Source organism: Neodiprion lecontei, chromosome 5, assembly GCF_021901455.1.
Source record: "Neodiprion lecontei isolate iyNeoLeco1 chromosome 5, iyNeoLeco1.1, whole genome shotgun sequence".
NCBI lineage: Eukaryota > Metazoa > Arthropoda > Insecta > Hymenoptera > Diprionidae > Neodiprion > Neodiprion lecontei.
Window position 1 is genome coordinate 12,711,210 of NC_060264.1, and position 21,044 is coordinate 12,732,253.

At 39.7% G+C, this 21,044-nt stretch overlaps 1 protein-coding gene across 1 annotated transcript; it reads right to left on the minus strand.

The window, feature by feature from the left end:
- Positions 1-264: 264 nt before the first annotated feature.
- Positions 265-2,765, minus strand: LOC124294623. The gene is made up of 2 exons (XM_046740659.1): positions 2,007-2,765; positions 265-1,881 (listed from the first exon to the last, which is right to left on the minus strand). Exons 1-2 carry the CDS (start codon positions 2,488-2,490, stop codon positions 554-556), a joined length of 1,812 nt encoding a protein of 603 aa, XP_046596615.1. The 5' UTR covers positions 2,491-2,765; the 3' UTR covers positions 265-553.
- Positions 2,766-21,044: the final 18,279 nt, after the last annotated feature.

The window sequence follows — 21,044 nt, forward strand, 5'->3', positions numbered from 1 at the left end:
TATTTATAATTGTATCTGTGCCGTGTCAAATCAATATTGTAGTATCGATTATCAATATCACCAAAAGGATATCGAAAGAGTCGATCCCCGAGAAGCCCGGATTGGGAATGAAAGTACGAAAACGTACAGGTATATCGAAACTGTGAGTAATAATTGAGCCTATGGGTCAAATAACGGCTTAAGTCGACTTAAGTTTTGGCATAAAAAAGGCAAGTAAAGATTCAACAGTCGATATTTCAATTTTGACAAGGCATTTTACAAGGAACTTTTATTTTTTTACATAGGTGGGGTACCCAAAAATGATATACAAACGTAATAACAATTATTAAATATTGTCCAATACAGTGCTATCACGGAAATTCGGAGTAAGACTTAAGTCGTTTTTTTGTAGAACGACTTTTAATCTGTACAAACACGTTTTTGGATTAAAATAATATGATGACGATAATAGTCAAACCAGTTTCTACTGTAATGGGTGTTTCATGGTCGCGGTGAACACATATAAAAAAAGCTAAACTAGGAATTGACATTTAAAAAACGGCATGTATCAGGTTCAATCAGAGTCCATTTCGTCTGTTTCAGCCGAATCATTGTCGTTGCAGGTACCCCGCAGCACATTTTTATACCATTCCCTATTAACCGGTTTTACAAAAGGCATTAAAGATAGCACGTCATTTTTTTTAGCTGTCTTAATTCCAACAGGAGCCGGGTTTGCTAATGCTAGTTCGGTATCTTTACTTACAAAAGCGTTTAATTTGAACAGGTTGAAATTTTGCGGAGCGCCATTATAGTCCGCGTAAACGGACATGGTGCCTGTTGGCTTGTATGATAACTTCACATACTTTTGGATCGTGAATTTCTTTCCCTTAGCTTTTGGAACCTTTAGAAAAAATGAATCCAAAGTTTTATCCCATTCTTTTAATAAGTGGGCACTCATCTCTGCTTCGAAAGCTTTTGGTTTGTGCCTTACGGTCCTCATTATTTCGAGATACTCGATAGGATTTTCGACGGTCTCTACTTTTTTTAAAACAGTTCCGTAAACACCGAAATTTCTATCGCATTGGCAGTATGAATGACCTCGCACCGGAAAGATGTGATTTATTTCAACTCCCATTTTGACCGACAACCAAGCACAATATCGTACGAGAGTCTTGTTTTTATTTTGCCCCCCACAGGAGTCAGACAAAAGAACTACTTTTTTTAATTCTGGATTTTCAGTCAATTTTTTTACCAGAAAATCGTTCAAAAAACTACACACAGAGTTACCGTTCTTGCCACCATCACATTCTAAGAAGCAAAAAAATTTGCTGTCACCGTCATTAAAACAGTGTGTGTTGAAAACATACAGCCACAATAATCGCTTGTAAAATTGTGCGCTAACGTTCAGTTTTGGAAGCGGAAGATTTTGTGCGTAGTCGAACTCAACAGTTAGAGTATCATCGTTAATATTCTTTGTGCACTGTTGCCGCAAAACCTTGTATTCCGCAACTTTTACTTCATGTAGACGGAACGATTCCTTACACGGATCTGATGAATTTGCCGATAGTTTGATTTTACATTCGGTGCAAAAATCACAGACGTCTGTTTTACGTTGCCTAAACGAGTAATCACTATTTTCCCGAAAATATCTATGGTACGTTGGGTACTTTAGTGAGAGCTGCTTCCCTGTTTTATCAAAGTAATATTCTTGGAATGCGTGAAACATTTTTTTTACGTTTAAGTCTGGATTCTCGAAGTACTTTCTTTCAGTTTTGGAGCTTCCATAATGCGATTTTTTGTTCGGGAAAGTCGACCAATGCTCCTTCACTAAACTCCATACCACGTTCGAAATTTTGGCAGGGTTGGGTTGCTTACCCCTTTTTTCTGTAGCAACTGTCGTACCTGAAACAATCAGTATTTTCATATTTTAATCCAGACCTGACTTGTTTTGTTATAAGACGCCAATAAACGAGTCAAGCATTCGTAAATATTGATTTATTTAGAAAGAAAATAATATAAACATTTACCTGATTTACAAAATCGGAGCACCGTTTTCATTCTGGATTCAGTTATTTGGAGAAGAGACAGAAAAAATCCTTTACAGACAGTTTTATCCTGGCCATCTACTTTGAAAGAATATTTCCAAGACCAAGATCTGTTCTTCCGTTTTGTTACGGTTTTGACGTATTTGATTTCTTCACGTTGTATACAACTGATTAAAAAAGTGTCCTGACTCGGTTTCTCAGCCATTGCCCAGAAAGTCTTGAAAATTTCACGCTGACGTTTATAATCGAAAGAAGACGAACAGTTTTTCTTGCAGCAGTCGGTAGTGTGCCTGAATTTTTTTCGAGGTATTTTATTCCCACTTTGAGAAGCGTAACTTTTACCACTGTTACGCTTAAGCTTCTTTCTATTTTGTTCCCATCTATCTTGTCGAATTTTTCTCTTTTTCCCCGTAACTGTAGCAGTAGGGCTAGTCGATGCTGTTGTAGTTGTTGTAGATTCGTTCATTATTTCGCGCAGAAAATATTGCAGCTTTACACGAAATCTAACAGACAGGCAGATAAACACGTGCGTCTGTTTAGCGGAGGCGCGTGGATTAGCCTACTTCGCTTCGCTGCTACTGCCGGCTAACTCAATGGCGGTGCGCGCACCGCTTGTTATGGTTACTACAGCATTAAAAGTTGACGAAAACATCCAAGATTCACAGGGTTTATAGCGAAGATTATACAGAACACCGAGATCAGCTTCTTTGAAAAAGTGACTTAAGTCGACTTAAGTCGTTATTTGACCCATAGGCTCAATTATTTGATCCTGTCTATTGAGTTTTCCTCCTTTATTTTTTGTATACACTGGGTTTTCCAACTCACTTTCACTCCCTGAGATTCAATCGATCGTTGTTATTCATCGTGAAAACAACTGGCGCCCAAATATTCCGCAGGTTGTTATAATTAATGGAATTTATTGTTGAATCGATTCTTGAGCTCCGGCAGCTCTGACCCAAGCCGCGCTGGGTGGAAGGCTTTCGAAGAGTGAAAAAAAAAAGAAAAAGCCTGTCTCACATGTTTATGTAGCTTATAGCTTAGAAATTTCGGACACAAGTGTCCGCAATCGAATGTACCGTAATCCTGATAGCTTTCATCGTTGTTCTTAACGCTACCAACACCGAGTTATTTCACGAGGTCTAGCGGAGGTTGAAGATGACCGAAACTGTCGAAGTAAGCTACATCGTTGCCGCGTTTCTTATATGCAACCCAGTGTGTCCCAGGGCCACCTTTATCGTCGAGATTGACTACAGCTGTCTCGTTTTTATGCGGTCCGGTTTTGGGCATTTCGTTGCGCATAAAGACACCTCGGAAGTATGGAATTATCATGATTTTTGCATTCTTCAGCATATCCCAGTTGGTCAACGCTCGGCGTGGTAGCTTCACATTAAGTTTTTTGAAAGCTGAAGACCGAAACCCTTTTTATAAGGTTTGAGATGGAGACCTTCACCTAAGGCGATCGCTTCGATCGTTTTGTTATGTCGTTTACTTTCTTTCAATTCTCGTTGAGCCGCGCTCGTATCGTTTACAGCCTTCGCTATACCCGTAGCACCCCCCGCTAACGCACCTGTAGCGATAAGACCGGCAAAAATAGGTATGAGAAAAGGTAGAAATCCGCTAACATTTGAGGGTACTGGTAGACGCGCGGTGATCGGACATTATGTTTGCCGCCTTCTTTTTTTACAGCTTCTGAAGCACCTTTGAGTGCAGACTCAACGCTCGTTTTCGCGTCGTAGCTCTGAATCATAGACTGTTTTGCCGCTCGTATGATTTTGTTCAAGGAAACGTTCTTTGGTTTTCGACACCCCGTGCCTAACTTCATTTTCACCTTCATCGTGTTAGCTACAGCCCAAGCGACTGCCTTCTCACCCAAATTTGCGTCCTTTGCGAGAACCCGTTTCCAGGCTTTTTTGGCTAATATTTTATCCGCGACGCTTCTAGCTTCAGGGTTCTCACGATTTTTCGAATATGCTATATCATAATATGTTCCTTACACGCTGCATCGAGAGGATTGATACCGGAATCGCCTCTCGCGAGTCTTTTCGTCAACATCGTACCAGGACCGCCATATCGGTAACCGAGAACATGCAACTCGATTGGGAGTTTGTTGATAATACTATTTATCAAACCTTTCCCACTTGATCGCTTTTTTGAGGATCGCTTACGATCACGTGTGTGCACAATCATGTCCGCTCTGCGACTGAGAGAAAGTTCTCATAAACGATGCATTTATAGAAAATCCAGCCAGTCACGTTCGAGATGAGGTTCCAAACACAATCGACCAAGCTGCCCGTGATGAACTTTGACAAATTACGCAGCAGAGTACAAAACGGAAAAAACGTCATGGCGGATTGTTGCCGAGTAGTGTACGTGCGGTATTCTGCGGACCATCTAACTGCGGCGGAATCAACGCATTATTTGCGCTTGTAACGCATCCGAACGGCTTAAGGTTCGAAAACCTGTACGTTTACTCAAAACTTCTCAATCAAACAAAATACAAGTTTCTGAGTCAAGTGCTCAGAAATGTTGACAATGTTGAGTATTTCCCCTTTAACGAGGATGAGCACATCATTGCACCGAACGAGGCGCAACCTAACTCAATCATGATATTCGATGACGTAGCGTGCGAGAAGCAGGATAACATACGCGCGTACTTTTGTATGCGTAGACATCACGACGGAGACTGTTTCTATCTTTATTAGACGTACGCTCAAATCCCTAAGCATCTCGTACGCGACAACACCAACTTGCTGGTCTTATTCAAATAAGATGAGATGAATCTGAGACATGTGTACAACGATCATGTAAAGACCGATATGACGTACGTAGAGTTAAAAGACTTGTGTGCGGCCTGCTGGAACGGTGACAATAATGGGTTCGTAGTGATCGACAAGGATAGTGAGCTCGGTAATGGTCGGTATAGGAAGAGATTTGACAATTTTATAAACATGACAAGAGAATGAAATACACGATCTTCAAAGGCGACGAAACAGTAGTTTTTCAGAACTAGTTGTGTCAACATGCAGGAAATTCGTAAGGAAAAAGAAATCTTGCATCGTATCGCTCAAGCGAGTGACGCGATTCGTCGTTAGCACAGAATCCTCAAGGCGAAAAAAGAGTCACTGCAGGAAACAAGGAAGGATGTCTTCAAACCTGTGGTAACCCCGCTGCAGGAATTAGTCAATGTTTCTCGAGGCACGGAACCTGTCAAGGAAGAGGTGAAGGAAGAACTCAAAACTGAAACGAAGGATGAGCCGAGGAACGCAATGGAAGCAGAAGATCATTTTGTAACTGCAGAGGAAGAGGATCAAACTGTCACAGAATCGTCGGTGAGATCAGGAAATGAATATCTTGAGATGCTCAACGATAAACAAAGAGAGCACGAATTGGATACCGTGTGCGGGGTACGGAGTCTTTCTACTGCCGGGCTGATGGTTGGTGATTCACCGATAAGCTTCGAGCGCGATTCCGTTCGCATAGAGGGCACGCTCTATCCGAAAACTCAGGGACTGCTGGAGCTGCTGTTTAGAAATATGCCCAACAGCGCTCACGTTACCCGCGACGACAAGGAGAATTACAGAAATATCCTTCTCGCAACAAATGCTCACAGAAAGCACTATAGCGCCACCGAGCCTATCCGAAACGCTCAGAGCTCCAAATCCAAGCATTTAATTGCTGAGCTGCTCAATATTTCTACGTCAGGCAAAGGCGTATCACCATCGTCACAGATGTCAAAGCGTACGGGCAATGATGTTCTGTTACCTCAGGCTTGAGTTACTCGACAAGGTGTTGAAACAAATTATATTTTCTGGGACGACGCTAACGACCTGGTGGAACGTCTTCGTTTGCTTATGGCATCTCAAGCGGCTGGGAATACAAGTCACAACAATGAAATTATGTCGATTCTGGAAGAATTGCGGGAAGCCGGAATCATTTATTAGCCAATTCTCGTCGACTCTGCAATCATTTACGAGATGAGCGTCGACGTGTTTGGACGTCAGCTGAATAAAAACACAGCTGCGAGCACTCGCGGTTCTCCGGGTGTCGGGTTTCAAATAACAGCGGACGGGCATTACAATATACGGAACAGGAGACTGTGCAATGTCGCAGATCCCACAGAGCCGAACAATGCTGTAACTTTAAAAATCTTAAGACGAAAATTCAACGTGCTCCAAAAACAAATCGACAACCTCGATCAAATGATCAAATCTTCGGAGCTCGCCACGGAGAAAGCCTTGGTTACCTTTTACACAGACTTTAAAGCCGACAGAGACCTGTTGATTCGAAACGCAGAAATCATTTCTAAATTGGACGTCAGACTCAGAGCGTTGGAATATGACCGAGAAAAAGCAAGCACTGGTGACGGAACTGCATAAGCCTGCACGCCGAAATTACCCGCGTCGACGTGTAGACGTGCGCGGCATCGACGAGACCTGGCAGGCGGATTTTGTTAATATGACGTCGGATGCTGGACAAAACAAAGGCTACAAGTACATGCTCACAGTCATTGATATTTTTTCAGAGTATGCGTGGGCTATTCCGATAAAGAGCAAGTCTGGAGATAGTGTTACGAAGGCAATGGAATCTGTGCTTGTCCAAGGATGGGTACCAAAAAATTCACACGTCGACAAAGGAACGGAATTTCACAACTCAAAATTTGAATCGCTTATGAAACGTTACGGAATCAAACTTTACTCCACGTACAGTAATTTAAAGGCTTCGATCTGTGAACGTTTCAATCATACGCTGAAAGGTAAAATGTGGACACGGTTCAGCATGCAAGGAAGCTACAAGTGGCTCGACATGTTATCTCATTTGGTTTCGGCTTACAACAACGCTAAACACCGAACCATAGGAATTAAACCGTCGGATGCCACCGTTGCAAACGAGAGGCTGTTATTACGTCAGGCGTACGCAGGGCTTCGAGCGATACCTACCATATCGGCCAAATTCAAATCAGGCGGCAAAGTTTGAATCAGCAAATTCAAAAATGTCTTTGAGAAAGGTTACACTCTTAATTGGACGACTGAAATATTCACGGTAAATCGAGTGGAAAGTACTCATCCTGTGACGTACAAGCTCAAAGACTACCGAGATCAACCCATCGCTTATGGTTTCTACGAACAAGAGTTCCTCAAGGTTGAACATCCGGATATCTATCTAGTGGAAAAGGTGCCAAAGAAGCGTGGAAGAAAAATATATGTTAAATGGTTAGATTTTAACAGTACACACAACAGTTGGATGAACGAATCGGAAATGTAACATTTTAATAAATGAATTTTTTTGAAAGAAACGTACGTGTCTCTTTATTTTATATCCGACACATAACAAGTATGCATCTTCATTTTTTATATAATCGACAGACGTATGCATCGTTGCACAATTTTTTATATTTCGGAGAGTTCTTATTCACCATCCTACATAATAATATTGTATACATCATGGTACAGTTATAAATGAAGTCCTACATAGATCACGATACGGTAATTACAAAGCTGAGGTGCAGGCTTGTAGCCACACGGAAGCGTGTCGGTTGTGTTTTGAAACACGATCCGCTTGTCGTCATTCCAGCTCAGTGCCACTTTCTGCTGTTCTACGGTATACACCTCATGCTTTCGACTCAGTATCAAATGCTGATTTAAGGACAAATTTTCACGTTTCAACGCACATTCCAAATAATCATTGAAAGTTATTTTTCTTAATGCTGATCCTCTAACACCTTTGGCACGTTTATTGTCTTTTTGATCTCCCAAGACTCGGAATGCGTACAACTTAGCTCGTAATCCTACAAATTCCAACATTATTTTCCCGTTACTCTCGTCTTTCATCAAGCCGAGAACTTTTTTGTTTCATATGTTCGTATATGTCGGGGACGGTAAAATTGTAAATCAAACTGTCGGTATCCGTATACATAAATTTTGCTCGGTTGCCATATTTCTGCCTAATATAATCATAATGAAAATCATAGATATATGTTTTAGATAGATCCAGGATGGAGAAACCTGCATACAATGGTTTATTCAATTTGACTTTCGTCTTACTCATTTCGACGATAATCATCTCTCTGTCGAAAACGGTGCAGCTGTGAAAATTAGGCTTGGCTATCGTAGCTCTAGCACCGTACCGTCCATCCCATTCGGTAATCAATCGAACATATCTGTACTTTCGCACGTTTTACATTGTTTTGCCAAAAACTGCGTTGTTCATCAGTTCGTAAAAATTTTTCTCGAATTAGTTGTGAGATTTTTCTAGCGAATCGGTGTTCAAATCTATGTATTTTTTGAGCCACGGGGTTTGCCTGAATTTGAGAACTCTGTAAATTTTGAGTAATTTTAAGCCTAATTGTAAGCATTGTTTCAAAACGCTGTAGTGAACAACGTAGTTTTTCTTGGAAAATAGCGTGGGCGTCAATTTTCGCTGTTTATTGTTCGAAATTTGAGGTACATAGTGCTCCGGACACAATGGTGAATCTTTATGAATTTCATGCAGTTCCGCAGGATATTCCAAATCTACCTCCAGCATGGAATCAAACTCCGCATCGTCCGAGATGGTAAGAACGTCGCATTGTCTGAAGTCTGATACCCATTTGAAGGAACTATATGGCAGAGCAAAGCTCATAGCAGCACCGTACAAATTATTAACGTCAAAGTACATGAGATAAGATTCTTTGACCTCAGGATCGAATTTCTATCTCATATATCTATCGTTGGCCTTTCCGTATCTATTCGAACACTGTGACACATCACCTCGAATACCTTTTTCGATAAACATAGCCATGTCTATGTCGGTGAAAAGCTCGAGTTCGATGCCTGTACATTTTAACATTGCATCAAACGACAGACCGGACGCTGTGTAGTAATGTAATGGGTCCAGTTTGTACGTCGTCCAACAATTCTGTCGAAAATTTTGCAAAACGTCGGCTAGTCAAAACACGTCCGTCGTTTTGCAAAAGTTTGCCAAACTTTACATGCATGTGCATAGTCGTCGTCTGATATATCCCGATCATTTAATTTTGAGTAAAAATTTTGTTTGGATGGTAGCCGTGTGTCCTCGAGCTTCTCCCAACTGTCCATGTATTCTTACGGGAACACTCCTTTTCTGGTCAATAACTGAAATTTAGCTGAGCTACGATGAAATTTTTGTGTGATTGATTTCTGATTATCACCGAGATACGTTGCTAATTTCTCAAGACTACTGGGCATGAAACGGTACGAATCTACGAATCTAAACGTTATGTCTGTCCCCTTGACATATTTTGTAAACGAAATGTACTTCTCTTTAATGACGGGTAGAAGCTCAATTATGCCCTCGAACGATGTAGCCAGTGTGTTGATCAGAAAATGTGGATCGTAACCCGACAGATTGTGGAATATCACTGGGATAGTGTGCGAATTTTGGTAATTCAGATTGCAACCTCGATGAGCAGCACCACGGTACTTTTCCGTGAAATGGCAGTGATCACGATGTTTCATGTCTGTGAGTGTAAACGGTTTTTTCACAAATGTGACACACTGTTGTTGAATGAAATTCGTTGATCTGATTGAAATTGAGCGTTTCCATCGGTCCATCAGTTTTGAAATAAACTTCTAACGAATGTGCTAATTCCGCTAACTTATTCACTAACCATTGAATGCAAGTCTCTCCACGATTAATTTTGAATTTTGAAAGCGAATCGTCAAACGCACAATGTAGATAGTAAGCTATACTATACGAAAGATGCTTCTGATAAATTGTTCTTGTACCCATCTTTTTGATCGTAGGTTCGAGTAAACATTCGAGATCCGCGTAAATGCAGAATGAAACGGTTTCTTTGTGCTTGAAATTTTCAAGTTTCAGTATTTTTTCCTCATCTGTAGGTAGAATAACTTTGATTTTGTTCAAATTCATGCAAACTACATTATGCTTTGTCAAACACTGTTCAGAATAAAAGTGAGTTAAACACCTATCACATAACCAAGTACAACGTTTATGTTTAGAAATTTGAGAACTTGTTGATCGAGACAGATTTCGAACACAAGTTAAATGAAAGATTCTATTTTTCTCATAATTTTCCATATCAACTTCATCATCGTCATCGTCAGTGATTTCAGTTTCTATCGCTAAAAGATGAATTACAGGTTCATCAGACTCATTCTGACTCAGGTGAATCGGTACTGTTTCACTTTTTTTCCGATCACCTTGGTCTATACCATAAACGTTAATTGAAAGACCGTTAAGCTTTTCAAATTTTGAAATGGTGTTTTTTTCCAGAGACATAGGAAACTTTATACCATCATACCGTAGCACTAAGCTGAAATGCGGGTACGAGCTGGTCGCGTTGGGATTTTTGTTATCGGCTGGGAACAGAGCTGCGGTGACCGACCAAAGAAAGCAGTAAGAGTCGTTGTTTCTGATCTTTACCACAGCCTTCTTATCACTGACATGCTTAGGTAACGGGGTGTTTGTAAACACACCACCTCGTAGCGGCACGTACTTGTTGATATTCACAGTCAAATTGATTATTTCAGTCAGCGACCAGCCCGAATCCTTTTCCTGTAAATCTTTCACCTTTTTCAACAAACGCTTCGTCGCGTTTTCGATGAACCATTCGTTGATATCCGTTGTCTGGAGGATGATTTCATTTCTCGTGTTAAAATATTCGATCTCTTCCACCGTGTGATCATTTTTTTTAACTCCAAATTTGCAAGCCAGGATAACGTTGGCTTTCAAGCACCTGTCTTTCTTCAAAGCGTTTTTTAGTCTCGTCACAGCTAGTACCTTTGTGTCTTCTAGAAATCTCTCCGCATCTTTATGCTTCAAATTGACGATGGATCCAGTTCGAATTCTCCCCTCGAAAGCTGATTTTAAATCTTCCCAGTGAACTCGATCGCTCCTTCTTACTTTCCGCGTACCTCAACGCTTCTGCTGAAGACGTTTGAATTTTTCCGCTAGCGCTTTCAAGAGTCCGATCGTTGTGATAATTCTAATTTTTTCTCAAATCGATGAAGCGCACCTTTTAGCATTCTTAGAGCGATAGTAACCCAACACCGCAGATCCATGGCTCTGAATGTACCGCGGCTATCGGTCGACCTTTCACTCTGGTCTTAACTGAACCCATTCCAAATTCATCGTTGAGTTCACATGACAGTTACAATCCAAAAAAATGTCACGTGGTTGATATCAAACCGACAACCGAGTAAGTTGAAAACAATTTTCAGAACCATTAATTTTGGAATGTCGCGTGGTTGATAACGTGGGAAAGGAATGTTAGGTGGTTGATGTTACACATCAGCGATATCCGAGTGGATAAAAAACAATTCTCGGAACTATTAATCTTGTAATGTCACGTGGTTGATAACGTGGGAAAGGAATGTGGGGGTGGTTGATGTTACACATCAGTAGTCCTACCGTGGGAAAGGAATTCAGAGTGGTCAATGTTACACATCAGCAGTCCTATCGTGGGAAAAGAATGCGGGACGGTAAAAAAGTTCTCGCCTTCGCTGCACCCTCCACCGTTGGCAGACGAGCACTACATAAAGACTTTGACTTCGGTCCGTAAGATTGTCGGTAAAACAGCACGATTTTGAACTTCAACCGATAAGAATTGTTGGTAAAGCAGTGCGATTTTCACCGTCGACCGATACAACTGTCGGTAAGGTTGCATGGTTTTGACCTCCAGTCGGTATGGCAGACCGTGACGTCATCGCGGAAAAGGGTTTGAGTCTGGGGAGAATGTCGGTAAATGTCGGTAACAGGAATCTGTAAGTAGAACCCGCCTTGCTATGCTACTTCCGTGCATTCAAAGTTATACGATCGTCGTCAGAAAAGTCACTACAATTAATCAATTGTCCCTCAGAGCATTCTTCACTTGTAAGTATTCCGATTGAATATTTATTGTTTTTACGATTGATTTTACGAATCTTCCATCAAATGTAGAAGTTTCAATAAATAAAGAATTTTAATCTCAAGAATACACAGTAAACTATTCCATGTATGAACAACAAACCGCGTGAATCTTAGAAGTACGGCCACCATAAGATAATATATAAGCAGATATTTCAATCCTGCAATGCATTAATGGAAATGTGCCACGCGGTCGCGCCACCACGACCGTTTCAGGCACACTAGCCGACAAATAAAGTACTTCAATGCTAACTCGTCCAATAATAAAAATTACTTTTCAACACTAAATAAGTGTCAAAAAATATTATTTTCACCCTCCCACAACAATAATAAATAATGATAGGTAATTAAAAACCTTCAATTAGAAAAATTTTAGTAGTAAACATGTAGATGGCAGAGTGTGTCACTTCTTAACTGATACAAATGTATATTTAATTACCAAATGAATTTAAACGACATATTAATTATTTTTTCATGTATTCTATTGCCTTAAAATAAATTTTTGTGCCTTAAAATTGAAAATTACAAGTGAATTCATGATTGTTTTATTCAGTCAGTGCCAAAGAAATAAAATAATTTTTTTTTCAAAATTCAAAAATTTATATCTTTTGAAAGAAAACAAACCCCATCTCAGAAATTTCAGGATCTTTTGAGATTGGTTAGAGGTACTCCAGTAAAAAATTTGAGCGAAATCTTCAATGGCGGTCATCGATTTTTACAATGTTGTAAATTTCAAAATTCTTCTGCAATTGCTGGGAATTTTCATTCTCTGGTATAGCATTTTTTTTTTTTCTCAGGTTAGTCTCTCGACCTTCCCTTTTTTTTACGACTAGGGGCTTCGCCCCTGCGCGCTTCGCGCGCCAACCCCATCTCGGCGCTTCGCGCCTCACTATTTCCTTACGCATTGTCTAGTAGACAGACGAATTATTTTATTTATTTATTTATTTAACTGCTTATGAAGCTAAACTTACAGCAGGTGATATACATGAATTTCACTAATACATGGGATAAAACAGTCTTGTGCAAGTAAAACGTATGAATTATATAATATAACTAGCTAAACTAAATAAACCGTAATCAGTTAACGATATAAGAAAATAATAATTATAATAATAATTTTCCTTGATATAGTATAATTTATATAATGACTTTGGTTCATTAGGCGGTAAGCTGAGGATAGTATTATGTTAAAACGAGTAGAATATTGCACAGGGAGCGCTGATATTCCCTTTAGTCATTTAAGCAAAACGCTCTGAGCTTCATCGAGCGTGCTAGAAATAAGTAAATGGCTTTTACTGTCACGGGTCTAAGGTCATTTAGGATGTTGAGGAGCAGGGAGACATCATCAGTAGCGTGAGTAGGGTATAATGGAGCGATGAAGTGTTCTCTGTAGGGTCTGTAGACTGGACACCTTGAAAAGATGTGCGCCAGGTTCTCGTTTTCTTGTAGGTTACAAATTGAACATAGAAGTTGCGGGTTTATACCGTAATACATGCGTTTAAAACTGAAGCTGAAGTAGTGATTGTTGGCAAGTCTTGCCTAGACAGACGAATTCCTTCATGTTGATTTGATGACAGGTCTGCACTTGCTGTCCACTTCAATTCCTTCTGTGCTTACTTTTCTTTTTTTCATCAATCTAAGCTTCCATTCGTTGATTAAAAATTGGTGTTCCTTCTCTGTTGATATCGATCCATCTCCTTGACTTGCTGAATTATTTTTGCTACCGCTCTGCCAGTTATTCTCCAAAATCACCTTCTTTATATTATTTTTTTCTCTTTCTCTTGAGGTCAACATCGATCCTGGTCGTCCTCTTACCTGGTTATACGAATGTTTGATGGATATTATTCTATGGCTTATTTGGTTCTTCGCACTTACAATTTTATTTTCCTCTTTCTTTTGTGATACTTCCGACCATCCACTATCTTCATCGCCTTGTCTGCTGCTTGAAACTCCTCCTTTCTCCATTGTCATCGTAAATCCTGGCTGTCCTCTTGACTTTTTGGTGATATATTTAGATTTACTATTATTTGATTGTTACTTTTCATACTTATTACTCACTATCTGAATTTTATTTTGGTTGTGCAAGACATCAAAGTGTCCACTGTCTCCGTTGCCCGTGAAGAGTAGCGAGCATTGTGTTTCATTTTGTGATCCGATCCGATGTGGATAAATTTGTTCTTCGCGATACACGATTAAACATATCTTAAAATTTTCCGCAGCTGTAGCTAATTCTGCTTCTCCCCCGTATATTCCATTTTTATTCATATGTGATTTGTAATCACCAGGTGACCTAATCACAGCACCGTTTGACTCATTACCTGTAATAAAACCCGCAAATGTAGACCAATTATCCACTATATTTGAAACGATACTCAGTCTCACCTCTGCGTGTCGATACACAATACGCCAACGCGCGAAAAAGACAATTCCCGTCGGGAATCATCTTGATAATTTTCGTTTGCATGTTCATTTTTTGCGCGTCAGAAACAGATACTTATAAAGATATTTGTCAAAGACTGTCATAAACAACCGATGACAGCTGTCAAAAGGTTTGCTAGATGCTTTTTGTTTTGTTTTCGGGATCTCATTCCACCGCCAACTTCATGCGTATACTATTGTCATTATAATCTTTTTCTACGTACATTTGTTTCAAACTTTTTTATTAGATAGAGAGATTTCCATCCCAATCGATTGCGTTGCTGATTACATTTCCAAACTGATCGTAAAATACACTTTTTTTTATAGTTGATTTCCCGTTTTTAGCGTGCTGTGCGTTTAGTACACCTGAAAAAGGAATAATTATGGAAGTGAAACTAATATTCGTCTTCACTGTTAATTGTATATATGCCTCAAAAATAAGCAGAATTTCATCAATTATTTGATTTATATGCAAAGAATTGTTCACTCGAGAGTAGTGATTGAAGTTTCAAAAATGTATATTTTATTCTGCTAGAGGTTATTTTTTGCATAATTGGACAAACCCTCATCTTCAAATACTCAATCAAAGTCAACAGGTTCTACTTTCACTTCATCTAGCAATGTATGTATGAGACTTGACTGCTCGAAAATTATAACTATTACCAGACTACACTACAAGAGGTGAACTACTGAACTAGTCGAGCCTTCACAAATAAATCCTGTAAAGCCTTTTAAGCTACATACTTATCAAATAAAAGGTCAACATCGTTACCCATTATGATTTCACAGAAATTTTTCTCACTGAAGACTTCCTTGCCTTCTGTCTTCTTTACACCAGTGAACAACAATAGTAGTGTTCTTGATAGATAGTGTTTAAGCATCGACTTGAGGTTTTTTGACAATACCCCATACCGGGCGATATGCAAGTGTAAAGAGCATGTCTGGAAAATGTATCGAAATCAAATGTCACAGTTTGAGTCTAAGTACAATAATGAGTTTATTAACCACCATCGACCACTAAAACTTAACACTCTGTTGCGGAATCCAGAATTCTTTTTATTTAATTTTTCGTCAAAATTACGAATTTTGCCATGTCTGATATAAGTATTTCCATGTCTTCAATCTTTTCTGGTAATTGAATATTTTGGGCCCATTGGTGACTTCAATGATATTGCGCAAGGATCGCACTTCTTTTACCAAATCCTGTACATCAACGCTGAGAGACTTGAACATTCTTACAATATTTTCATCGAAAAGTAAATAGGATTGCAAATTATATTACCATGAATAAAATTCAAGTCACAAATTTGGGAGATTAAGCCGTAATAATGAGTACGTGGTGTCTGAGACCTTTTGCCAATTGTGGTCCACTTATCAGATGTGTTGGCAGATTTTTGGAATTCTGTGAACGAGTTGGCGAATACGAACTAGAACCTTGTGAGCCAGTATCATCATCGACCCCTTGCAACACAGCTGACTTGTGACAGTTTTTGGCCACTGAAATGGTTATAAACTCTGATTCATAATATTACATTATCTAATTCTGATTAATTGATGATTGCAAATGACTTTTACCACTTGTCGAGTGTAATTTTTTTGGTAACACATTTTCAGCTGTATGTGAACTTTGATATTTACTGGTGGAAGTTGCATCAATTGAGGGGATCTTGAATTGAACAAACTTCAATTTATTCTGCGTACCTAGAAAGATAGCGAGTTGTTTTGATTGTCTTATCAAAATTTCCACAATCTACGAATTACCTGTCATGTCTAATTTTTTTTCGCGGAAAGTCTTTGGTGCTGATTTTGGGTAGTGACTTTTGGGCGAAGTATCGATTGCATATGATAAGGCACGTACATTGCTATCGTTAGAGTCGGGGGAGTCAGAGCAAGGACTTAGGGAATGCCCCTTTTTTTTACCCTTCATATCTCTTTTGTTTCTTGGGAAGTCTTTCTTAGGATCCGGTTTTGGCTTCACACTTTTGGGCAAAGCATTATTGGCTTGTGATGAGGCACGTACATTGCAATCGTTGCAATCGGAAGAATCTTGTGAGACACTTGGAGAATGTGCCTTTTTCTCCCAAAGTCGGTTTCTCGACTGCCGTACAGAACTTTTCTTGGTACTTCTGTCTGAACCATTGCCTGCAACTGCAGCTGTGGGATATAATTCCATTTAGCTAGAGAATGATTAATGACGTCTGACATTATATAGTTCGTTAGTTGTGGAGATGTTGTGAATAGCCATCACCTATCTACTTTTCAGTAACTGGTTCATGTCATGGGCAACTTGCTTGAATTTTGAACCATCATTGACCTTCTATAATTATTCTACATGGTTTTAAATCCAATGGTCAATTAAGATTATTCCAAATGGAACACAACGGAGATCCACCTTGTTAATTATGACTAGGAACTATACTTGGCACTTATATATTAGTTAATAGCTATCAACGATACTCTACCAAGTGAGAAGCTGAAGGCTGACAGATTGTACGCTACGCGACCATGATTCAGGATATGTAATAGTCTCGTAAGCGAATCGTAGAACAAGCTTACAGTATGAAATTAGGGCAGCAATTCAAGATAAGCTTCAGCTTCATATGCTTGAATTGCTGCCCAAATGAATCATGACTTCATAAATGAAGTACTTACACATGACAGAAGAACAATCAGATTCAATCCCTATTGAAAATATCGACAGCGGACATGGAGTCGTGCTCACGTCGCAATAACGTCAACTTCGACGGCGGAAAGCAAGCCCGAAGGCACCCACCAGACGATTATCATAGAGTATACTGAATTTGGGATAATATATTGCGTCACTTACTACGCAAATTACGCCGCGCTTCGACGTCATTTACGACATACTCCGACGTTATTTACAACGCAACTACGTACGTCACTATGACTACGCTTATTGTCAGAAGATTCTAGGAATTCCTGACTAATCGACTACGTCGTAATGGGGTCTTCTTAAAATATAAATAAATTGAACAGTTGATATAAAAAAAATGACACGAATTACTGTTGGACGGCCTTTGTAATAATATGGAAGAATATTACATGCACAAATGTACTTATATCTAGTAACACATTTTTTAAACATCTTATAGTTATAGTTGATACAGGTCACTGAAGTAGTTTTTTACCCAACTTATAAACTCATCAGTATAAGTTACACATTTGATGCAATAGGCACTTTTGTAGATTGTTTCATCCTAAGTAAATCGAAACCAATAACAATTTGATAGCATAAAACGCGGCAGTTATCGAACTTTGAAAAAAAAAATCGATTTGCTTGTATTTTCGATGTAAAATCTTTTCACGCTTTAGGAAAGTACTTAAAATTAACATTAACGGCTGTAACTTTTGAGGAATTTTCTCTTTGACATATCCAACAAAATTTCCAGTGAGGACTGAAAAAAAAAAGCTGTCGAACAAAAAATCTCCCGAGTTTTTAGATAATTTATGAAATTTTTCACATCAGTATTGTCATGCGACATACTTGTAGTACGTAATACTTTTTACGAAGCAACAAAAACTTAGCTCATACAAATTTTCGTTGCCAGTAGGTATGAATCCCTCTTCCACCCACTGTTCAGGTACACAACCAAAAACTTAGAAAATAAAAAAGAAGAGATGTTTACGTATCCAGTGTCTGGTTCGCTATTTTTTTTTTTTTTTTTTTTTTTGCAAGTCGGCCGCAGTTGTCAGATACACTTTGCTTAGTACTAGACGTACATAATACTGAAAATAACAGAAAAAAAGTGGAGCGTACATAATTCTTTTTCGTCAACGAATACAATAATTAATCGACGAAACTCCGTAAGTATAAAAAATAAAACTTAAAAATGATATAATCTCGCGATTCAGACATATAAATACTCTGCACGTATAAATGTCAGACTAGGATACATATTATAAGTACGAATAACTCTTCAAAAGTAAAAATACAACTGTAGTGTATACCAGCATTATTCGTGAGCACGTACGAATCTCTGTCGAAGGTGCCTGCTCTTTCGTACATCGTATATCTTGCTAGATATGTACCTCCAGACCTTCGACATTCGGGCAGCTCGCTGTCTCCCTCTCAACCGTGCTTCGGTTAGTTTGTGAAAGAGGCAGCTGCAAACAAGAAAATGGTATCATATATTTCTATGGTGAGAATGCAGCGCAGCTTACGGCTCGATGCATCGTACTCAGGCGAATCAATTAAGCGTACATATGTCAGTATCCGCCACTCGAGTTAATAACAAAATATCGAACAAACATGTTTCATGACGCTGCGTTTAAAACACGACTTCGACCGACAAGTCACGTGCGTCAACGTTCGAAATAATATAGGTCTCGGCTACATAATTATCGCATTACAAATTGGTCGGTGTGGACCGATTTTGACATTTGTTTTGCACATGATCACAGGTCACATTTTTTTTTTAAAATTTTTTCCTGGGTATTGCGACAATTCAAGTGCACAGAACATAATATGAAGTTTACAGGCCCCATCTAACCTTTGACTGTTTCATACTTTTCGGGCGTTAACTCGGTACGCTGTGGTTCACCGTCTACTAAATAACGATTGGCTCACCGAACGTCTATGCAACGTCGTGCAAGCATATCTTCCCCCCACATGAGCACAGCGACGTCCTTTACGAACCTAGAGTCCGGTTGATGCAACATAACTTCCCACGCGTCGCGACTAATTGTGATGCCTTCGCTAATCTGTACCTGCCGAGTCGATGATATGCATCTATCAAGTATTTAGCATGCAGTGCGGTCAGTATTGATTTTACGCAGGCAGGTATACATATAGTAATGTTCAATTAAGTATGGATGACTAACATCTTTTTCTTGACTTTTTTGGAAATAATTTTCTTTTCTACACTTTGGTTTTTGTAATTTGTACGATGCGCTGAACCTATAAAAATCATCAACATTCCGATTATCAATTTTAGGGATATTATAATTTGATAAACAGTCATGTTATGCAAAATTCGAGGTTGGAGGATGGTAGCTGTGAGTGAACATAGACATGGTTTATCCGGCTCTTCCTGACACCTGCTCCGTCAGCCATGACCCATCAGATACACGTATGAAGGAAACTCGTCTTCCAAAAAGTTGATAAAAAGAAGTCAGCCACTGGGAATCCATAATTGAACATTACTGTAAAATGTGATGTTAAAGTTACCCGATCTTGAAACATGTTACTTACCATTTCCTGTGGAATGTCAGCACGCTTACGGATTGAGTTCGATACGACTGGTTCAAAAGCACGCTGTTGTTGCACACCACGAGCAACCATCCGAGGCATAAGTGCGGCCACGGGACGGCGACGGATGACAACGTCGGACGACTGATTTCCAGGCGTCAGCGACGAATTGCGGCTTGATTCCCGCATGCGCGGAGTACGGTTTCTGGATTGTGATGTACCCTCACTGGCTCGTATTCTGCATCTTGTATCGCTTAAACAAAAACTGTCATCGCCGGAACTTGGTCGACAATGCCGGGTGACTGGCAGTGACGGACTGGCATCCGGCATCGACGGAGATTCGCGCCTGGACTGAAGTCTCAGCCGAGACTTGTCGTACACAGGTGTACGACACTTGGTGCTTCGCGATGACGTATCGCACCAAGATGTCGGAAGGCCACATCCGGTGAAAGATGCCTGTCCTTCGGATGAATCTAGGTTAGGTATTGTGATACTGCGAGTCAACCGGTGCGATGCTGATCCTTGCCGCGGTGCTTCGGCAGTTTGCGCACGTTGTGAGCTATCACTTGATAAGCCGTTCCCAGATAAACTTCGATCTTTCGCCATGTTTCCCTGATCTTTCTCGTTACAGTCGTCGAACAATCGTCTTCTGGCAATAGGCAATTCTCTTTCGGCATCACAAGTTTTTGCAAGGACCACTGTCTCCTCAGAATCAAATAGACGAATCGAAGGTGGACCTGGTAGGCATAAAGAACACGTATCACATATATACATTGCAGTAGGTACAGTAATATTCTGTGATAGCCAATCAATCACATGATTTCATGCTATACAAAAAATATGGTTTGCAGATTCTTACCGTCAGCGTTTTCATCCCCTTCGGAGGTTTCCGCGAAGTCCGGCCTGGTATGCACGAACTTCTTGTATTTGTTTATTATGTCCAAGTGTACTTCACGCAACGCGACATCCTTGGGCTGCGGATTTATCTTTCGCCAACAATATAATATGATATATCATAAAGAGCCTTCGGTCTCCTGAAAGGTCGTTTCCGAAGTCTGCTAACGGTACTTGCAATCGATCGAGTCGAGAGGATACCGAAACATATTCTTGCTTGTTGCATCTTGCACAATATATGCTTAAAAAGAGATAATGATCTGAACATTGAAGTGGAGGAAGAAGAAGCATTGGACTGTAACATCGCCGAAAATGAACGAGTACGTCATGCTGACGATGCAAGACTGATTAAAAGAAATGCAATAGCAGGGCAACTACGTGTGAGAAATGTGTGGCGCGTTTTAATTTCCTAACACATTTTCACCAAAACAAAGCATATATTTCAACGACATTGATGACTTGTACAACTGAAAGTGATGAAAAGTATGAAAATTGTTTGAAGTATTCGTGTGAAAAACAAATGAACTGAAATATATTAAGAGTGGATACAAAAACAAATTTAGAGTTTATATTTTATCACAGCATTTGAGATCCATTGTCACAAAGTAATTGATGAA

Excerpts from the sequence above, each read along its gene's own strand:
- LOC124294623 (XM_046740659.1), bottom strand. The coding sequence starts at position 2,490 with ATGAACGAATCTACAACAACTACAACAGCATCGACTAGCCCTACTGCT. Across the intron at positions 1,882-2,006 it reads GCTCCGATTTTGTAAATCAG|GTACGACAGTTGCTACAGAA; the intron begins GTAAATGTTTAT and ends TGATTGTTTCAG.